Genomic DNA, 16,750 nt, shown 5'->3' on the forward strand with positions numbered 1-16,750 from the left:
AATATATATATATATATATCATGTTGCAACAAAATTGCTTTCGAAGTACTAGGTTCCGCTAATAAATAGTTATGTACAAGTATAAATTAAAAGCAAACAGGCGTATTTTTATGCATTACCTTAATTTCCACCAAGCTTTATTGAGTTCACTTTTGTCTGTAGACCCATTGAAGATAGTCGATCGCCAAAGGTCTACGATCAATCCATATGGCTGAAATGCTATTGTATCCAATGCCACGTAAAGTAGGTTATTGATTTCAGTTTCTGTAGAACAAAGAAATTAGAGTATTAGTACAAAATATTTGTTCTAAATTAAAATTTTAATAGTATAATAAATAATTGTATCAGTAACTCTTGTTTCTTACTAAATATTAAATAGTCTATATCAAAAGGAAACAACGATTTTCCTGCAGTAAAAGCTTTAAGTTCGGAATTACTAATTACCATAGATATTAAATATTAGAAATTAATTTTTATTTAAATTATATTCAAATTTTTAACACTGAAATTGCTAAAATAATGTTCTAGTTATATTTCAGGAATTATCTATATAAAATCAACAATGAGTCAGTTTTTAAAATTCTTTGATGTATTATTTTACAAATTTTTATGTTTATTACATAAAAGCTTTAGTTGCATTTACTAGAAATAAATAAAATTAAAATAACTAATTACTTAAAGATTTTAAATCGGAAGTAAACAATATTATAGATTCTATGATATTATTTACTTAAGACTTACTCTTTTAAACTAATTTATATGTATCTTTTTATTTCAGTAAACTCAGCATAAATATTTTATGTAACATTAAAGAACCCTGACTAAATAGAAAAGAAAATCGTAATCAAGAAGAAAAATGCAATTATAGTTTCATATTTTACTTGAATGTATATACTTCTTTTACAACTATTAAATGGTTTTATTTACATTGAACTCTATTTTTAAAATAATAAATGTTGGTTTTTCTCTTGGCCATGTAGATCAAATTACCTGGATCGTCTGTAGCTTCTTCTAAAAGACCAATTCGTTCTAAATAATCAGTGGTTCTTACTGAGAGAGCTATCACGTCACCAACAGCTTCTTGAAATGCTAAAAGCAAAAGTGAGAAACAATTAAATAATCTCTCTCTAACAAAAATGTTTTGTTAGAGAGAGACTGATTACTGAACAAATATAAAATTTGTTTGGGGAGCTACAAAATCATGCTACCAACCCCCGGCGAGCGCCAGCGAGCTGGGGGCGAAGCCTCCTAATTACAATATATTTCATTACCAAAATGATCATTGCTGTTTGAAAAAGGTGATTTTAGAAAAAGAAAAAAACAGTGATAAGCAATCACGGGGGTTGGTGTGCGAAGTGGTGCTGGAACATCGCAATTATTGAAATTGCAGCTTAATTACATATATGCTGGCTAACAAAAAATACAGATTTCATGACGTTTTAATAAATTAGGTCACCAGGCAGAGAAATATATTTTTGCTACACTGTTAGCACAAAGATTTTGCACTGTTAGAAATTGGTAAAACTGATAGCAGAGGGCTTTTAAACATAATGCTGGATATTTATAGAGTAAACAAATATTTTTTACTCTATAAATATTTACATTTTCTAGCCGCTAGATTATTTTTTTTTCTTTATAAAGCATCATTTATATAAAAAATAATCAAGACATTACATCATTTTTCATTAAATCGAGTAAATGATTTGTTTTAAGATGGCATTACAACACAAAAACAAAACGTGAAAGCATTTATTACGGGTTTTTCTACGGTAGTATGTTATTGTAATTTAAGTTTTGTTAGTAATAATCTTAACAGAAAAATTTTTTCCCCGAAGGTAGCGGCGCTTGCACAAAACTCATGACATGCATAAAACATGAATAGACTCAATTAAGTACACATATAGTTTTCTATTTTGAAGTAGTGTCACATACTATTTATTAATAGTTACTTCTAGCCATTGTAAATGTAAATTTTATCTGATTCAAGTACATACTAAAAGTAATACATGGCATTATACTTAAGAAACTACTTCCTTGATTATACCTTTTATGATATCATGTATGGAAGGGGCATCCATGCATCCGCATATGAAAGATATAGCAAACTGTACAGGAGAAATATTTCAAGATGATTAAATACTAAACCAATTCTTGATAGAAATATTCCATATTTGCGTTACGTGCTGCGTACATCTTACGTTAGCACTGTGGTTCATGCGAGCCAAGTGCAGAATACTTCTTATAGAAGATGTGCAAGATTTGAACCTGGTTTAAATCAGGTGGTGGCAAACTTTTATCTCCTGAGTCATCGCTGCTCAATTTTGATTAATTTTATTTTATAAACGTCATTTAAAAAGCCGACCCACTTTAGAGATTTCGACTACCAATATTTATCTCCATAGCCTTATAATTTCGAACCCAATTCAGAAGACAAGGGAACTCCCGTATGAAGTATTGGGAGAAATTTAACTTCATGGAGGAATATTTGATGAAATTTACCCGCTTTTTGTGTTACATGGAGAAGAAAACCACGATTAGCCTGATGGATCCATCTTCCACTGGGTATATTTTATGTTAGCACTATGGTCGAGAATTCGTATCGAGCAACTCTCGCTGGGATTTGAACCTGACCAAAACCCAAAAGACAAGGGAACTCCTGGAATCTGGTATCGCTAAACCAATTCTGGATTGAAATATTCCGTATTTGCTTTACATGAAAAGGAAAAATACTAAAATTTCCCGCAGTTACGACAAGACAAGAGGACTCTATGGTCAACTTACCACTGAATATATTTCACGTTAGCACTGTGGTCAAGAAGGTGTATCGAGCAGTCATCGCTGGGATTCGAACCTGGGTCGCCTTATTGGGAGGGGAGTGCTCTATTCCTTAACCACCACCACTTAATTTTGATTAATAAAAAATAACAGTTTCCGTGTTAATATTTATGTTTCTATTCATAGTGCTGTTAATATGGACAAATTATGAAATAACTAATACTCGAAAACTGCCGATAGTAACTCGTCAGTTCTCGAGTTACTATCGGCAGATTCTTTATTTTATTTTTAAGGGATTTAAGAGATTAAGTTGCAATTAAATTTAGTTAAATGTAAAAAATTCCATTTTTTATAATATTTCCCTAAATAAGAAATTATACCTGGATGAACTCCATGCCTCTTATTCAAAGGAAGATCTTTCATATGCAAGTAGTATTCTATGTGTCCAATTTCATGATGCACTGTGGCTAAGTTAACCATATCAACTGTAGTGCACATCCGAACTCTAAAAAAAAAAAAAATAAATAAATAAGCAACAAACTACTCATGTTGTGGAATATTGTTAATTACTTACAATTATACTCTACACGAAAAATTACATTGATTTAAAATTTTGATTTAAACAAATTAAATCAAAATGTTTACTTCTAAATTAAGATGCTCTGCTTTCTGATCGCTTCTCTCATTCTCCTCATTTTCCTCAATCAGATTTAATCTCTTTACGATGAACGACTTGCTATAACTAAATTAAGAAGTGTTTAGTTTTAATATCTCAAAATGTTTTATCGCATGAATAGAGATTTTGTGTCACGGATTTAGTTTCCGATTCTATCGAAATAAAATTTAATCTAATCATTCTATCTGGTTGCTATGCATCTGGTGGCATTCTATCTGGGAAATTCCATTAAATGGGAGTTAAAGAATATTTTATAGACAAACAATACATTTATAACTTTATTTATTATTAACATTATTATTAACATTTTAATTTTAAGCTTATTCATTATTTTAAGCTTTCATTTATTTTGATCTTTAAAAGGAAAACTACATCATAACGATTCCTTTTTTCAATGAGAATGTTTGGATATTTCATGTATCCATAGTATCATGTATCCATGTATTATATAGAACCAATGCATTAACCCGTTGCATTATGTTTAAAAAATTATCTGAAAAAAAATATTAAACATTTTGAAAGTTCGCGATAAAAGAAGTTTTGAAAAAAATAAGTATTTGGCATGCGCTACGAAAGCTTAGAGCTAAACAGAGACACATTATAAAAATCCATTGTGTGAACAGTTCAAATGAATGATGAAATTTTATATATTTTGCCAAATGGTAGTTTACGAAAAAGGCAAAGCACATACCTTTCTTCTTTAAAGACACTAAAGAGGAAAGTATTAACATCAAGTTAAATTAATCAAACTCACTAAAATTTCTCTTAGTATCACTATCTAATCTGCCTTTTAATTGGTCTATACCAAGCTCTAATAGAATTTCATAAAATATTATGAATTGAGTCCCTTTATAATGAAATAAGAGCTCGATATGAATAAACTTTGAAGATTTTGATTTGTAATATTTGAATTTGAAGCTTCATCAAATGAACATATAGGAACAACAGACATATGATATAATTTAGAATCGACAGTTAAAATATAGCTTCAAAGTTGAAACTAAGAATGAAAGAAGGAAACTCAAAGATGCAGAAGAAAATGACAAATAAATTACAACGAGGAACAGAAAGATGTTAATCAACAGAGTAGAGGTAACAAGATCAAAACAGATAATCAAATAAAATAATGGATACATTGGAGGAGAGAGTCTTTGATGTTGCTAGATGTGGAAATTAAGAAGAAAATCGATTTCTAAACATTTGGGAAGAATAAGATACTAGAAAAGTAATTATTTATGAAATGTTTCAACATCTGAAGTGATTTCCAGAAATCAAGGTTAGTGTCTGAGGACTGGTAACTATCGTTGAATTTTTTCTCCAGTCCAATTCCTCTTCCTTGCTGTAACTTGTTAGTAATTTTCTCCCAAACCCAAATTGTAGTATATTTGAGTATGTGTCGTTATTTCTTATAAATCTTATAAAGAATCTTTCTTTTTATGATAATAGCACTTTATAAAATAATAAGCATTTTAAACATGATAACTCATTAATCATAATTTGTAAACTTATTAATCATAGATTTGTTAAATTCTATTTCAAACACAGAAGACTATTGTCTACAATCAAAAAGAAAACATGGACTCCATCTTACCTAACATCGTTTCCATCATAGAAATACCAAGCAGAGGGGTGGCACACCATTTCTCTGTCGAGGGGCTTTTCGATAATGGATTTATTCCAGAACTCTGTTGGCATAGGCATCATGCCTATAGATATAAAGAATTTTTCGGCCATCTTGAACATATCCAGAGGAGTTATATTCTAAAAAATGAGAAGGAATAGAACAAATTAGTCTCCCGTTGTTCTCTGCACATTATTTTTTATATGAAATTCAACTCCTTTTGAAACGCATCAAATACTTCGCCAAAAGTGTTTTCATACAATTGCACAGTTTTTCTTAACAAAAAAGAAAAACTCACACTACAATATCTATCAGAAATAAAATGAATGAACTGCTTTGAAGCGTTTATTAATGTAGATTGCAGAGTTTAGTGGGAAATAATGTTTAGTGGCATTTTAGTGAATTTCCGAAAACCAGCTTTAAATTGTATAGAAATATAAAGATATTTACATTTAATGGTGCAATATTTAAATTTAAGTAGGTATTTACGTCCCATTTCTTAAATTTAAAACAGCCTTAAATAACGACTTAATCACATGCATAATATAAATAACAACATATATTTGTATAATTAATAACATTACATCAATTAATAACAACTTATCGGAGGAGTTCAATTTTTCATAGTGGAAGAAATGAAAGCAAGTTAATTATTAAATTTGTTAAATTTTTTAATGAAGAAATTCCAAAGTGGCATACAATTTCGATTTTTTGGTTTACTACGATCGAAAGTTTTTTGCAGAGGTTGTTTTATCTCCCGTAGAAGATTCGCTTGTATTAATTTCTATTTTTTTTTTGTTTACATCATCTTTCAACTTATTTCTTTTAATACAATTTTTCGTTTTCTATGGCGAAAAATTCATTTGCAAGTGGTGTCAGTTGTTTTGCTTTTGGGTGCACTATGCATCAAAGCACTAATTTGCAATTTGAAATTAAGATACTTCAATTCCTTTAAGAACTATCACTCCGAATTTAATGGAGGAAAGACTGGAAAAAAAAGAAATAACCGCGTACTACCATGACGTCACAGGGGGACAGCTGGACTTCTGTAGGATTTGTTTGTTTTTATTTTTAGGACAGATGATGAATAACTATCCTTTTTCTCTGCCATCAAATACAAAATATATTTATGATAGATCACAAGCAACTTTTACCATTGTTCTTAAAATGCCAATTCAGAAAATGTTTTCAGTGCTTTATGAAAATATGCATTATAATTTTATTACAAATGGTCAAATGGTTTAAATGTAAAATGCTACCATGCTGTTACTTTATTTCTGACCTTTTTTCATAAACTTATATTATGATCTGCCATTGTTCTTAAAAGAGCTGTTATGTCAAAAAAACCATAGTTCTAACTGTAACATCAATTTTTTTGAAAAACAAGGTTTTGTTTGCAAATTTAAACAAACATATTCTTTTCAAATATAATAGAAGAAACTAATCATGTGAAACTTTTTAATTTCAGAAAATATAGATAAATATCGGGAGAAATTACAATGTTATGAACTTGCAATTTTCCTCTTATTTGTTCTATTTAAAATATATAATTTGTTGTGTAAGGTATTACCATAGCGTTTTGTTTCCCTGAAAGTTATCTTTACCAACGTATCTTTTCCATTTAAAACAATAATAAATACTTTCGATCATATTTGAATTGCATTTCATTAAAAAATATAAACTTTTATGAGTGATACAAGTAGTTGCAGACAAAAAGAAAAACAATTTGTGTTGGTGTAAGTGAGAAAAATAAGCACGCATACTCAAACACAGAGTTCCGATGTGATCTCTTTGGGCCAACAGACTGATAAAAAAGAGCTTTATACATGCGTTTACCAATCGATGAAAAATGCAAGAAAAAGCAATAAATCGGTCTAGGGGACACAAAATAATCTACCCCTTTTTTAATTTTATCAAATTGTAATGAAATTACGTAAGGTATAAAAACTGCTGTCTATTTGAAGTTTAAGATTGAGGCTGGGCAAATAAGTCAGTTGGAGATCAAAGTCTGTTTTAACATTCTTGTTGACAATTGCTTGTTTTCAATCGCCACCTCAGCGAACGCTACCTCTGTTTGGTAGAAGACGAGCTTGATTCGTGGTAAAATGAGCAATACCACTCAGTTCCAAGGAAGTATCTATATTTCAGAGACACAATGAGCAATGTCCTTTTCGCGATAAAGAAATGGAGAATAAAGGCTTCCGGTACCACTAGGCTCCTTAGGTGATTTTGAGAAAAACCTTAAATGCAGTTTAATTAGTATGTAGAACATTGAACACTGAATATGACACTTCAAATTGAGCTTTCAATATACAATGACATACACAAGTTCAACGAAGACTAAAAAAATAGCTGGTTATAACGGTGTTAACTTGTGTCTTTGTCTCGATCTTAAAAATGATATTTATTTGATTTATTTATTTGAAGCAACAAAAGAACTGAGCTGGTGTTTGCCCATTTTGATCTCTTAACAAATCTTCGAGGACAAAGACTAGTCAACAGATTTACCAACGAGAGGGGAGTGCTTATCCAATAAGTCCATAGAAGAAAATAATAGACTTGCAGTATGTGTACCGATACATATTCCGATACCGAAGTATACCTGTACAATGTATACCGATTGAATGATATACCTGTAGCACATGGTTCCACTTTGAGAGCTTCCTAATAAAATTACGGTAAAAAGTACTGCGCCGCTGCCGTTTATAGTCAATTTTAATTTTATCGCAACATTTTACAGAACAAAAAGCATAAAATACCATAATGATTACAGTAATATTAACTTTATCATAGTACATTATTATTATACGTGTATTATAAGCAATATCACTGTAAAAATTACGGCATGAATTTTAAGGTGAAAACGGATTGAATGGTAAGATAGATAAGCTGCATTCAGACTGCCAGTACTTTTTATCCGGAATTTTTTCAGTCCATGAATCATGTTCAAGTACTTTACTTATTAGTTATAAGGGTTATGGTACAGATTTTCGTCACCCATCATTTATTTTAATAACACATATTTTCAATTACCTTTTCACGCATTGCCTTTGTCACGTCTACCGATTTCTTATTCGGATAAGGTATTACAAGGTCATATATATTTATCCAAGAATAAGCCCACAAGTTCCCTAAAATTAGAAAAGAACTCATTAATATGTTGCAAGTTCATAAATTTTAAGCAAATTATTTCTTTCTTTGATTAATATGCTTTTTGAAAATAATGGCTTTTTCCAGGTAGCAAAGATACTATCTGAAATATAAACAAAAATGTTTAAAAAGATAGCATTAAAAAATACAATAATATTTGTGGAAACATTAAGCAGATTATGTAAAAGTTAATCAAAAAGTTTACGAAAGTTTTACCTAATAAATGGGCTGGTATAGGACCATCAGGTTTTATGTAAGATTCTGAGTATTTTTCAATTAACTTTCGTCTCACATAAGCATGTAGTTCTCTGTATAATGGCTTGAGAGTTTCCAACATCAAAAAGTATTTTTCATCTACTGCAAATCTAGGTTGCGCATTTGAGTTACCTGATAAAATAATTAATATGATTAAATTGCTAGCAATGCTTGTAAAGCTTACGATACATAGTGTTCAATAATTTCATACATATTTAAGTATTTAAGTTATGAAAAATTGAAAATCGCATTATAATCTGACGAAGCATTGTCAACAACAACCACAGCAAAGGCGAAACAACGTAAGCAGTTTGGTAAAACGATGAAACTGAAAACTAAAGATAATGAAAGGTGATTGTTAGAAATGCATCCCATCAAACTGATTCATATTACCTCGATTTAGGGTTATCACTATTACCTCGATTTAGGGTTATCATTTTTACCTCGATTTAGGGTTATCGAATTATTACACGAATAAAGCACATTCTAATAACGCGAGCCATAAAGATGGTTGGTCGTTTCGAATAAAACTGCCTGTTCTCACTGTTTTCATTTACATGTAGCTCAAATGTAGGTTATATCCATCAGAAAGTTCTTCACACTGGTGGCTCGAGTACAATGAGTGATTAAAAATTTCTTTTTTTCTGCTTTTGGGTTCAACATTACTAGATTACAAAATTAAACATTGTTAGCCGATCATCTGGATAACGCTGGTCATGAAATGAATCAAATGATTCATTACAGTTTGTTTACTAGAGTTTGTACCAAGATAAAGATTCATTAGAGTTTGTACCAAGATAAAGATTTTTTTCTCACTTAAAAGGAAATCTGTAACTGCAAATGTGCTTATTTCATTACTTCATTTTTTAAAGGACTCTAAACAACATATATTAGAGAATATGAATATTTATAGATTAATATATGGAGACATATTTTTGGGGTTTTGGTGAAAAAAAATATGATTTTGCACTCTCTCTTCTGTTTATAAATTTTATTATTATCAAGATTATCTCACCAAGTAGTTGATTTCTTTCATTATTAAGATCAATGTATCGAAGATAATCTGCTCTGATTTTCTTTCCCGTCTCATCTCGCCACTGAGTCCAAAAATATTGGAGTTCCTGATAATTTCGTGATTTTTCCATTACATCAAATACATCTAAAATCAAATATTACATGAAATTAAAATTTAATGGATGCATAAAATGAAATTGATTTCGTTTGCGCATATATCTCAGTTTCTGAATGCTTAATAGTAAAGATGATACAAATCCGATTTTAAAATTTGACACCTTGCAAGAGATGTAACATTTTATACTAAACAGATCTGTTTCTGTGTAATATTTCAAGTTGAATTTTTTTTAACAGAAACTCTATTTTCAAAATAGATAATCTGAATAAACAACATGTCTATTAAATGATTTATGTACTTTTTTTAAAAAATATAATTATAAATTTAATGCATATTTTAAATAATTATTACCAGTTATTTTTCCCTTTCAAATGCAATTATACCAAACAATTACATCTAAGTATTGCTGAGAAAAAATTTCGGTAAATAAAATCATAGTATGTTATAGACATATCTGATAAGAAAACTAGAATTTCGGTAGTAAATATCAAAAATTGAACCATTTATTTGATCACTTTTGCGTTTGTCATGGTTATGGTTAATCGGAAATTGTGGTTTTTGAAATTACAGTTTTCATTCCACACATTTGCAGGAATCAATATAGCACTTAAATAAAATCAATATAAAGAAATTGTTTTCATGTCATACTTTTAAAAACTCAATAAAATATATCAGACTATTCTTCAGAATTTACCATTTATTTTATCACTTATTTTTTAATTTAAGGTTGTGATAGAAATACATTTCACCAAGTATACGAATAATGAACATTTTAATCTGTTTACTATGCTTTCTAGTAAGGTTTATTAAAAATGCAGCACGATGTTCATAAAAGTACGATTATGTACTCAATTTTTAATCAAGTAATTTTACCATTTCTAATTATTTTTTTCTTCTTCATAAAATTCTTCAAATTTATCATAAGAAAAGGGGGCATAAATAATAGTCTCAAGTGCGTGAACTTGAAGTCAAATCATGCACTCGACTTGACAGCCATTGCGCAAAGGAAAAACCCATGTATCAGTTATTCAAAAGTTCGACGGTTCAAGCCAGGTAGTTGTTATACTTTTTTTGTAAGAATTGTTTGCTTACTATTCTCTTATTTTTGCTTTATTTTTGCATTTGGTTTTTTTCTTGCACTGTTTAAATGATTTTAAATTCATACTATGTTTTTATTATATATATTTATCATTTCGTGTAATTTTTTAAAAATTTTAAACAGTGAATAGTTTTACTGACGATGATGAAAAAAATGTTTCTGTTTCATGATATATGCAAAGTTAATCATGAAAGCTATAAACTTTTTGGCAGAACTTTTACAAAAGTAGTAATGACTATATAATAATAAACAACGTTATGCAAATTATCTTGATGTTCCTCATTATATTCGAATTTCTTAAATGCATAGCAAATTATAATCTTTGTATTCTGATGAAAACTAGTTGAAACAAACAAAGTCGGGTCTGGAGGTCATTAAAAACATTTTATACTACCTATAACAGGAAAAAAATTGCCATCACATAATATCGCATCGGGAAAATTTATAATTTTTTCGAATTACTGGTCTAAGTTCTAATCCAAACGTAATAATGGTAGTAAAGATTCCATGTTTACTGTCTTCCAGTGCAGTTTCTAAGCACTGAAGAGCCGGCTAATAATAATATATTTTATTGGAAATTTCATAACCTAAATCAGTATGAAAGTGCTGGGCTAAAAACTATACTGTAAACACTATGTCGTAATATCTCGCCAAATATGATGTTGAACAACTAGAAAAATTGTGGGATAGAACACTTTATTCCGGGTTAATGTTAAATAGAACATTCATATCCGGTTTAAACAGGGAAATTTAAGTCTAAATAATTAAGATTGAATAAACTTGCACCAAATTTTCAAACTTGTACACCACGAGAATTCCTTACTTTTCTGAAAACAACAATGTTTGGCACTCCTTGAAACAAGAAACACCAAGTGGAATATTGCGAGCAGTTTGTTTACAATCTGAATGAACTGGCGAGAATTTGATGTCATTTTCAACGCTGGTATTGATAAATGGGAATAAATTTCACCTTCAAACATGTATGTATGTTTTTGGTTATGTAATAAGGAAAATTATATTTTAAATCTCTGAGAACTGCCTTAACTTATTTTAATAATGCATAATTTCAATTTTCTCCCCGTCTGTTTAAGCCTAGTTCGAATTCGTCTTAAAATTCTCTCTGTGTTATGCAGATGTTTGATTTGCAAACTAACTTTTCTTTAAGAATTAATGTGTATATACCATCTAAATGACTGATTCTTACTTTGTATTGTAAAAATAACTTTACTGACTCTTATGTGAGTCTTATTTTAATGTAATTAAAAATTTTAATATTGTTGTATAGCAAAATTGAATGACAAAAATTGCAGCAGCTGCTTTTCACCAAGTAGTGTAAAAGAACATTGGTATACCAAAACAATAGACCAAGAGGGTGTTTCACTGCACCACATTTTGGTTCCCACCATTTTTGGCCAAAATACACCAAAGTTTTTACAATGATCGTTTTGGAGTTCTTATAGAACCAGAAAACAGCGCAAATTTTGTAGTTTCGATCATACTTATTTTCTCAGTGCTAAATAAATTTGAAAACACCTTAAACAACTTGATCGCACCTTAATGAATAATGTTGATCTGACGAATTTGGAGAAAAATGCGAAAATAGTTACAATGTTTAAGTATTCTCCAAATAAGCTATAAAGTTATGGTCCTACAATTTGAAGAACAACAGCAGTGTCAGCATTACGCACAAGCCGCTTTTATTTCAGCTGGTACCCATCGATATGAAGCTGGGTGCGGTTTTCCAAGTCGTTACTGAGGATCAAATCCCAATCATTCGCAATGATAGCTCAGTGCCTTTTACCACTGAACCATCGCAGTTCAGTTACAATATTAACAGTTTAAAATATTTTCATCTTACGCCCCTCAGCAAATTTCAAAAGCAGAATATTATATACTGTGGTTTTGGGGGAATGGAATTTTATAATTACCTTGCTCTGATTTTAATGTACAAGGCTGGAGGAAAGTTGACGGGTAGCTGCATACCTTAGCTTTGAGCAAGATTTCTTTCATGTCAGTAATAACATCTTTGAGCTGCAAAAATTATAAATTTGCTACAAAACGATAAACATCTGGACTAAAAAGATTTTATAATTTTTCGAACTAAGTAGAGCTTTCACCATTGCTGGAAATATGTTCCGTCCTTAGTTCGCAACATACATGTTACCGTAATTATCGAAATTCGTTTTTATATGCGTAGACCAACGACTTCTAAAAGGTGTTCCGTGGAACCCTAGAGTTCCGAGGAAAAGTCTTATGGTTTTCGAGTGTTATTAAATTTTTTAACCAGTTATGATTTTCGAAACCTGTTATTAAATTTATATTCAATTAAGAATTCATAATTTATTTAGTATTTCAGTCATTTCATAAAATTATTTTATTAAGATCCTTTTTAAGAATGAAATTTTAAAACGATGTTTTGTATAATAATAAAATGAAGGAATTATGAATAAGATGCATTTATGAAAGCAATTTAGTACCAATCTACATTGAATAAAAGTATTCAAATTCAACACTGATGAAGTATGTCTCTGATAACTATTTTCAACGTTTATTTTCTTCTTTTTTATTTTAATGAAAAACCTATTTCAGTTAATTCATTTTCAGCTTATGCAAACTATACCACTCCAGTTATGTGAATTTCATTGTTTGATTTAAGACCCAATTTTAAGACTAATATTGCTAAAATCATTTAATGAAAAAAATCATTCTTCATTCATTAATTCACAAAACGTTTTTAAGTAATTATTATGCAATTTAGAACATTACTTACTTTAAATGTAATTAATAGTCTTTCGTTAGTTAATATATTCAGAATTACTAATAAAATTTGGTCATTGATCAGCGGGGTTGCTAATTTAGAGTTTCAAAGCAAAAAAGAAAAAAAAAATTTTTTAAACGTTGGCTAGAATGCAAAGTATATATGAGTAATTGTGAATTTTTTTGAGCGTTTTATCATTTGGTGATGTTACAACAGATATCAATATTTGAGAGAAATTAAACATTCAGGAAAAGTAGATTTTTGTGCTTGACTCAGTATTTTAATTATTAGTAAGCATTAATTAATTAGTATATTTAAGGTTGACTATTTAAATTAATATGCTTGGCACTTTTTTTGCGAAAATCTAATATTTAGTTAAAAAGTTATTCCGGATGACAATCTTTTTCTTTTGCTTACTGTACATATTTTAATTCTCTGGCATTTTTATCGGTTAAACTTTTCCTTCTTTTAAAATATAGCAGCTGTTTTTAGGTTGTAGAGCAAGCCCTACTCGACTTCATACTTAAAACTATAGTTGGAAACACTATAATTTCACTTTTTTGTCATCTCTTTATTTACTTAGTTATTTTTCAATTGAAGCGCTCATGTTAAAGTTTTTGCTTCCTAATTAAACTAACTTAATTAATATTAATTAAAATACTAATTGCGCATACACAACATGGTGTAAAAAATTCTGATAAAGTTACAGTATTGTATTATAATGACATTTCTGAAAGAAACGAAACGCACAATTTTGGTTATAAACTCCGAAATATGCGGTATTTAAATTATTTATTTGGTAATTTTTTCCGTTCATATGATAATGGCTTACCGGAAATTCTGGATTTCAAAATAAAGCTTTCATAACCAAACATTTAGTAAAAAATACAGAACTATAAAATAAATTTAGCCGATAAATGGTTTTTATGTCTTACTCTAAGGCAGGGGTTCCCAACCTTTTTGTACCTAAGAGCAAATACCAGAATATCGGTCGAATGGCGGGCACCATTTATTTTTTTTAGATAAATTTATAGTTGATAGACGTAGGTAATAATACACACTACATATAATGCTCAAAAAACTTTATTTTAAAAATTAATTTAACTTAGGAATTTATTTAGTATTAATATTCTTGTGTAAAATAAATGATTACTAAATTGCTTTTTCAATCCATACGAAGCATAAAAATTATTTATAAAGTATATAAAATACAGTCAATGTGGTCTTTAGCATTGCATTTCATTGGCCAGCTCTTCATAATTGGGAGAATATGGTGAAATTCCTCCTCGCAAGCAATCGTCAAGGTGTTCATCTGTAAGTCGGGATCTATATTTTGATTTTATGATATTTATTGTCGAAAGCAGTGATTCACACAAGTATGTGGAACCAAAAAGCGACTTTATTTTATATGCTGCTCTTTTTAAGAATGAAATTCATTTCTGACAACTATATTCCAGAATTTCTCATCTGATATAATAGTTTTGAGGATAATGTCATTCTGAAGATCCAAAATTTCTATCTCCACTTCTCGCCTTACTTGAAGAAATTCTGAAATGTGTGTTGCTATTACGGTTACGTTTATTTGGTTAGTAAAAGGATTTACAAAATATGTGATGAAATATCTCGATGATATTAAACTGTTGAAAGCGCTTTTCAAATTGATCATGTATGGAAAATGCACAAGAGACTTCATTTTCAAATGTGATATCCACAAAAGCTCTGAACGAGTTTATAGCCCCTATCATTCTTGCTATATGTTTGTTTATTCCCTTCAGCTCCAAGTTTTAATTATTTAATTTTTCCGTTATGAAACACAAATCTGTTAGCCAAAGAGGATCTCTTAGATCTAAAAATTTTAGGCACCAAGATAATTTTTTATTTCTTCAGTTAAATCTAGAAATCTATCAAGAACTTTACCTTTACTGAGCTAGCGTACTTATGTATGTATTTGCATAACATTTTATGGGGAAATGGAAAACTGAAATATTTTATCGTTGGGCACAAGCAGCGGGCGCACCTAGACCGATCGGCGGGAGCCATGGTGCCCGCGGGCATAGGGTTGGGGGGGACCCCTGTGTTATAGTATTGAATAATATTGTTAATGAAAAAAATTTCAGCTTTTTCTTCTTCTTTTTTTTCGTGTTTGTGGATGAAAAATAAGCTTTCTCAAATATTAAAATTCGATTTCTCATTTTTTTTCTTTTTGCAGTATCAGACGCGGTAACTTCTCAATAATTTCTTCTTCACTGATTTGATTTCATCTTTAGTTTAAGGAGTACATAACTAACGTAGTTAGCGTCTTGCACAAATTAGATTTCCTTTNGTTAAGGATAAAAAAAATTAAAGCGTGAAGAAGCTCTTCATTTTTGAGTAAGCTTCATTATAATGAAATATATGTTTATTGAAATGATTATGCCTGCCATTTTATTTCGGTAATATCTTATTGAATATTGAACAAATTAAAAAAAGAAAGTCAGAATCTAAAGATATGAATAAAAAATATAAATTTAATACCAGTTCTAAGAGTCAAGAAAATAATTGTAATTTTTTTAATTAACGAAAATTTGAATTCGTTGAATAATTAACTGAAACAACCGAAACTTATTTATGTGTGTAGTGGTAAATAAATAAATTAACTAAATTAAATAAAATAAAATTGCGTGAAATGAGTAAATTAAGGTGACTACTTTACCATAATTCCACTGAGTTAAAATTCTGCACAAGAGTAAAGTTCAGTGTGCTTCAACCAGTAATTTCAGCTTAGTTATTAAGAAACTGATGGAATACATGCATTTCTAAAATTGCAATTATTTTCATGAATAGTTTAAGCGTTACTGTAAATCTGAACATGGTTCTGTCAAGCATAAGTGAGTTTTACCCGACACTGGGTAACCGGTTAAAGTAGCTGGTTCTGGGAAAAACTTCGTAATCCTCAAAATACAGCAGATGGACATCCAGTCGTATTTTTAGTTCAAAAATTTCCTAAACCGTTCTTCCCCTTTGATTTTCAACCATGAGTCAAAAGCAACCACGGGGGCTGGTGAGGAGCATCCTAGCAATATATATAGTATCATATTCCTAGTAAAATCGTATTATCATGTAAGATAATATTAATACTATAGCATAACTTACAATAGTAAAACTTGTATAGTTTTTTATTTAAAACTGGATAATAACTGAACCGTAAAAAGAAGTTTTGCAAAATTGAGATAAAATGCCTCAAAATAGCTCTGAAACAGATAATCATCGAATCTAAAAACCCCATGCATTAAAAATTGAAACAT

At 29.6% G+C, this 16,750-nt stretch overlaps 1 protein-coding gene across 1 annotated transcript in view; it reads right to left on the bottom strand.

Moving 5' to 3' along the window:
* Window positions 1-12,760, bottom strand: part of LOC107444859 (angiotensin-converting enzyme-like) — a 19,217-nt gene extending 6,457 nt beyond the window's left edge. Inside the window, exons 1-8 of the mRNA XM_043042260.2 lie at window positions 12,637-12,760; window positions 9,493-9,636; window positions 8,439-8,609; window positions 8,106-8,203; window positions 5,043-5,212; window positions 3,156-3,280; window positions 991-1,089; window positions 120-264 (exon numbers count right to left, since the gene is read on the bottom strand). Coding sequence (XP_042898194.1) covers window positions 120-264; window positions 991-1,089; window positions 3,156-3,280; window positions 5,043-5,212; window positions 8,106-8,203; window positions 8,439-8,609; window positions 9,493-9,636; window positions 12,637-12,718 — 1,034 coding nt within the window. The 5' untranslated portion in view covers window positions 12,719-12,760. The remainder of the gene's footprint in view (window positions 1-119; window positions 265-990; window positions 1,090-3,155; window positions 3,281-5,042; window positions 5,213-8,105; window positions 8,204-8,438; window positions 8,610-9,492; window positions 9,637-12,636) is intronic.
* Between the last annotated feature and the right edge of the window lie 3,990 nt (window positions 12,761-16,750).

Source organism: Parasteatoda tepidariorum, chromosome 7 (assembly GCF_043381705.1).
Source record: "Parasteatoda tepidariorum isolate YZ-2023 chromosome 7, CAS_Ptep_4.0, whole genome shotgun sequence".
Classification (NCBI taxonomy): domain Eukaryota; kingdom Metazoa; phylum Arthropoda; class Arachnida; order Araneae; family Theridiidae; genus Parasteatoda; species Parasteatoda tepidariorum.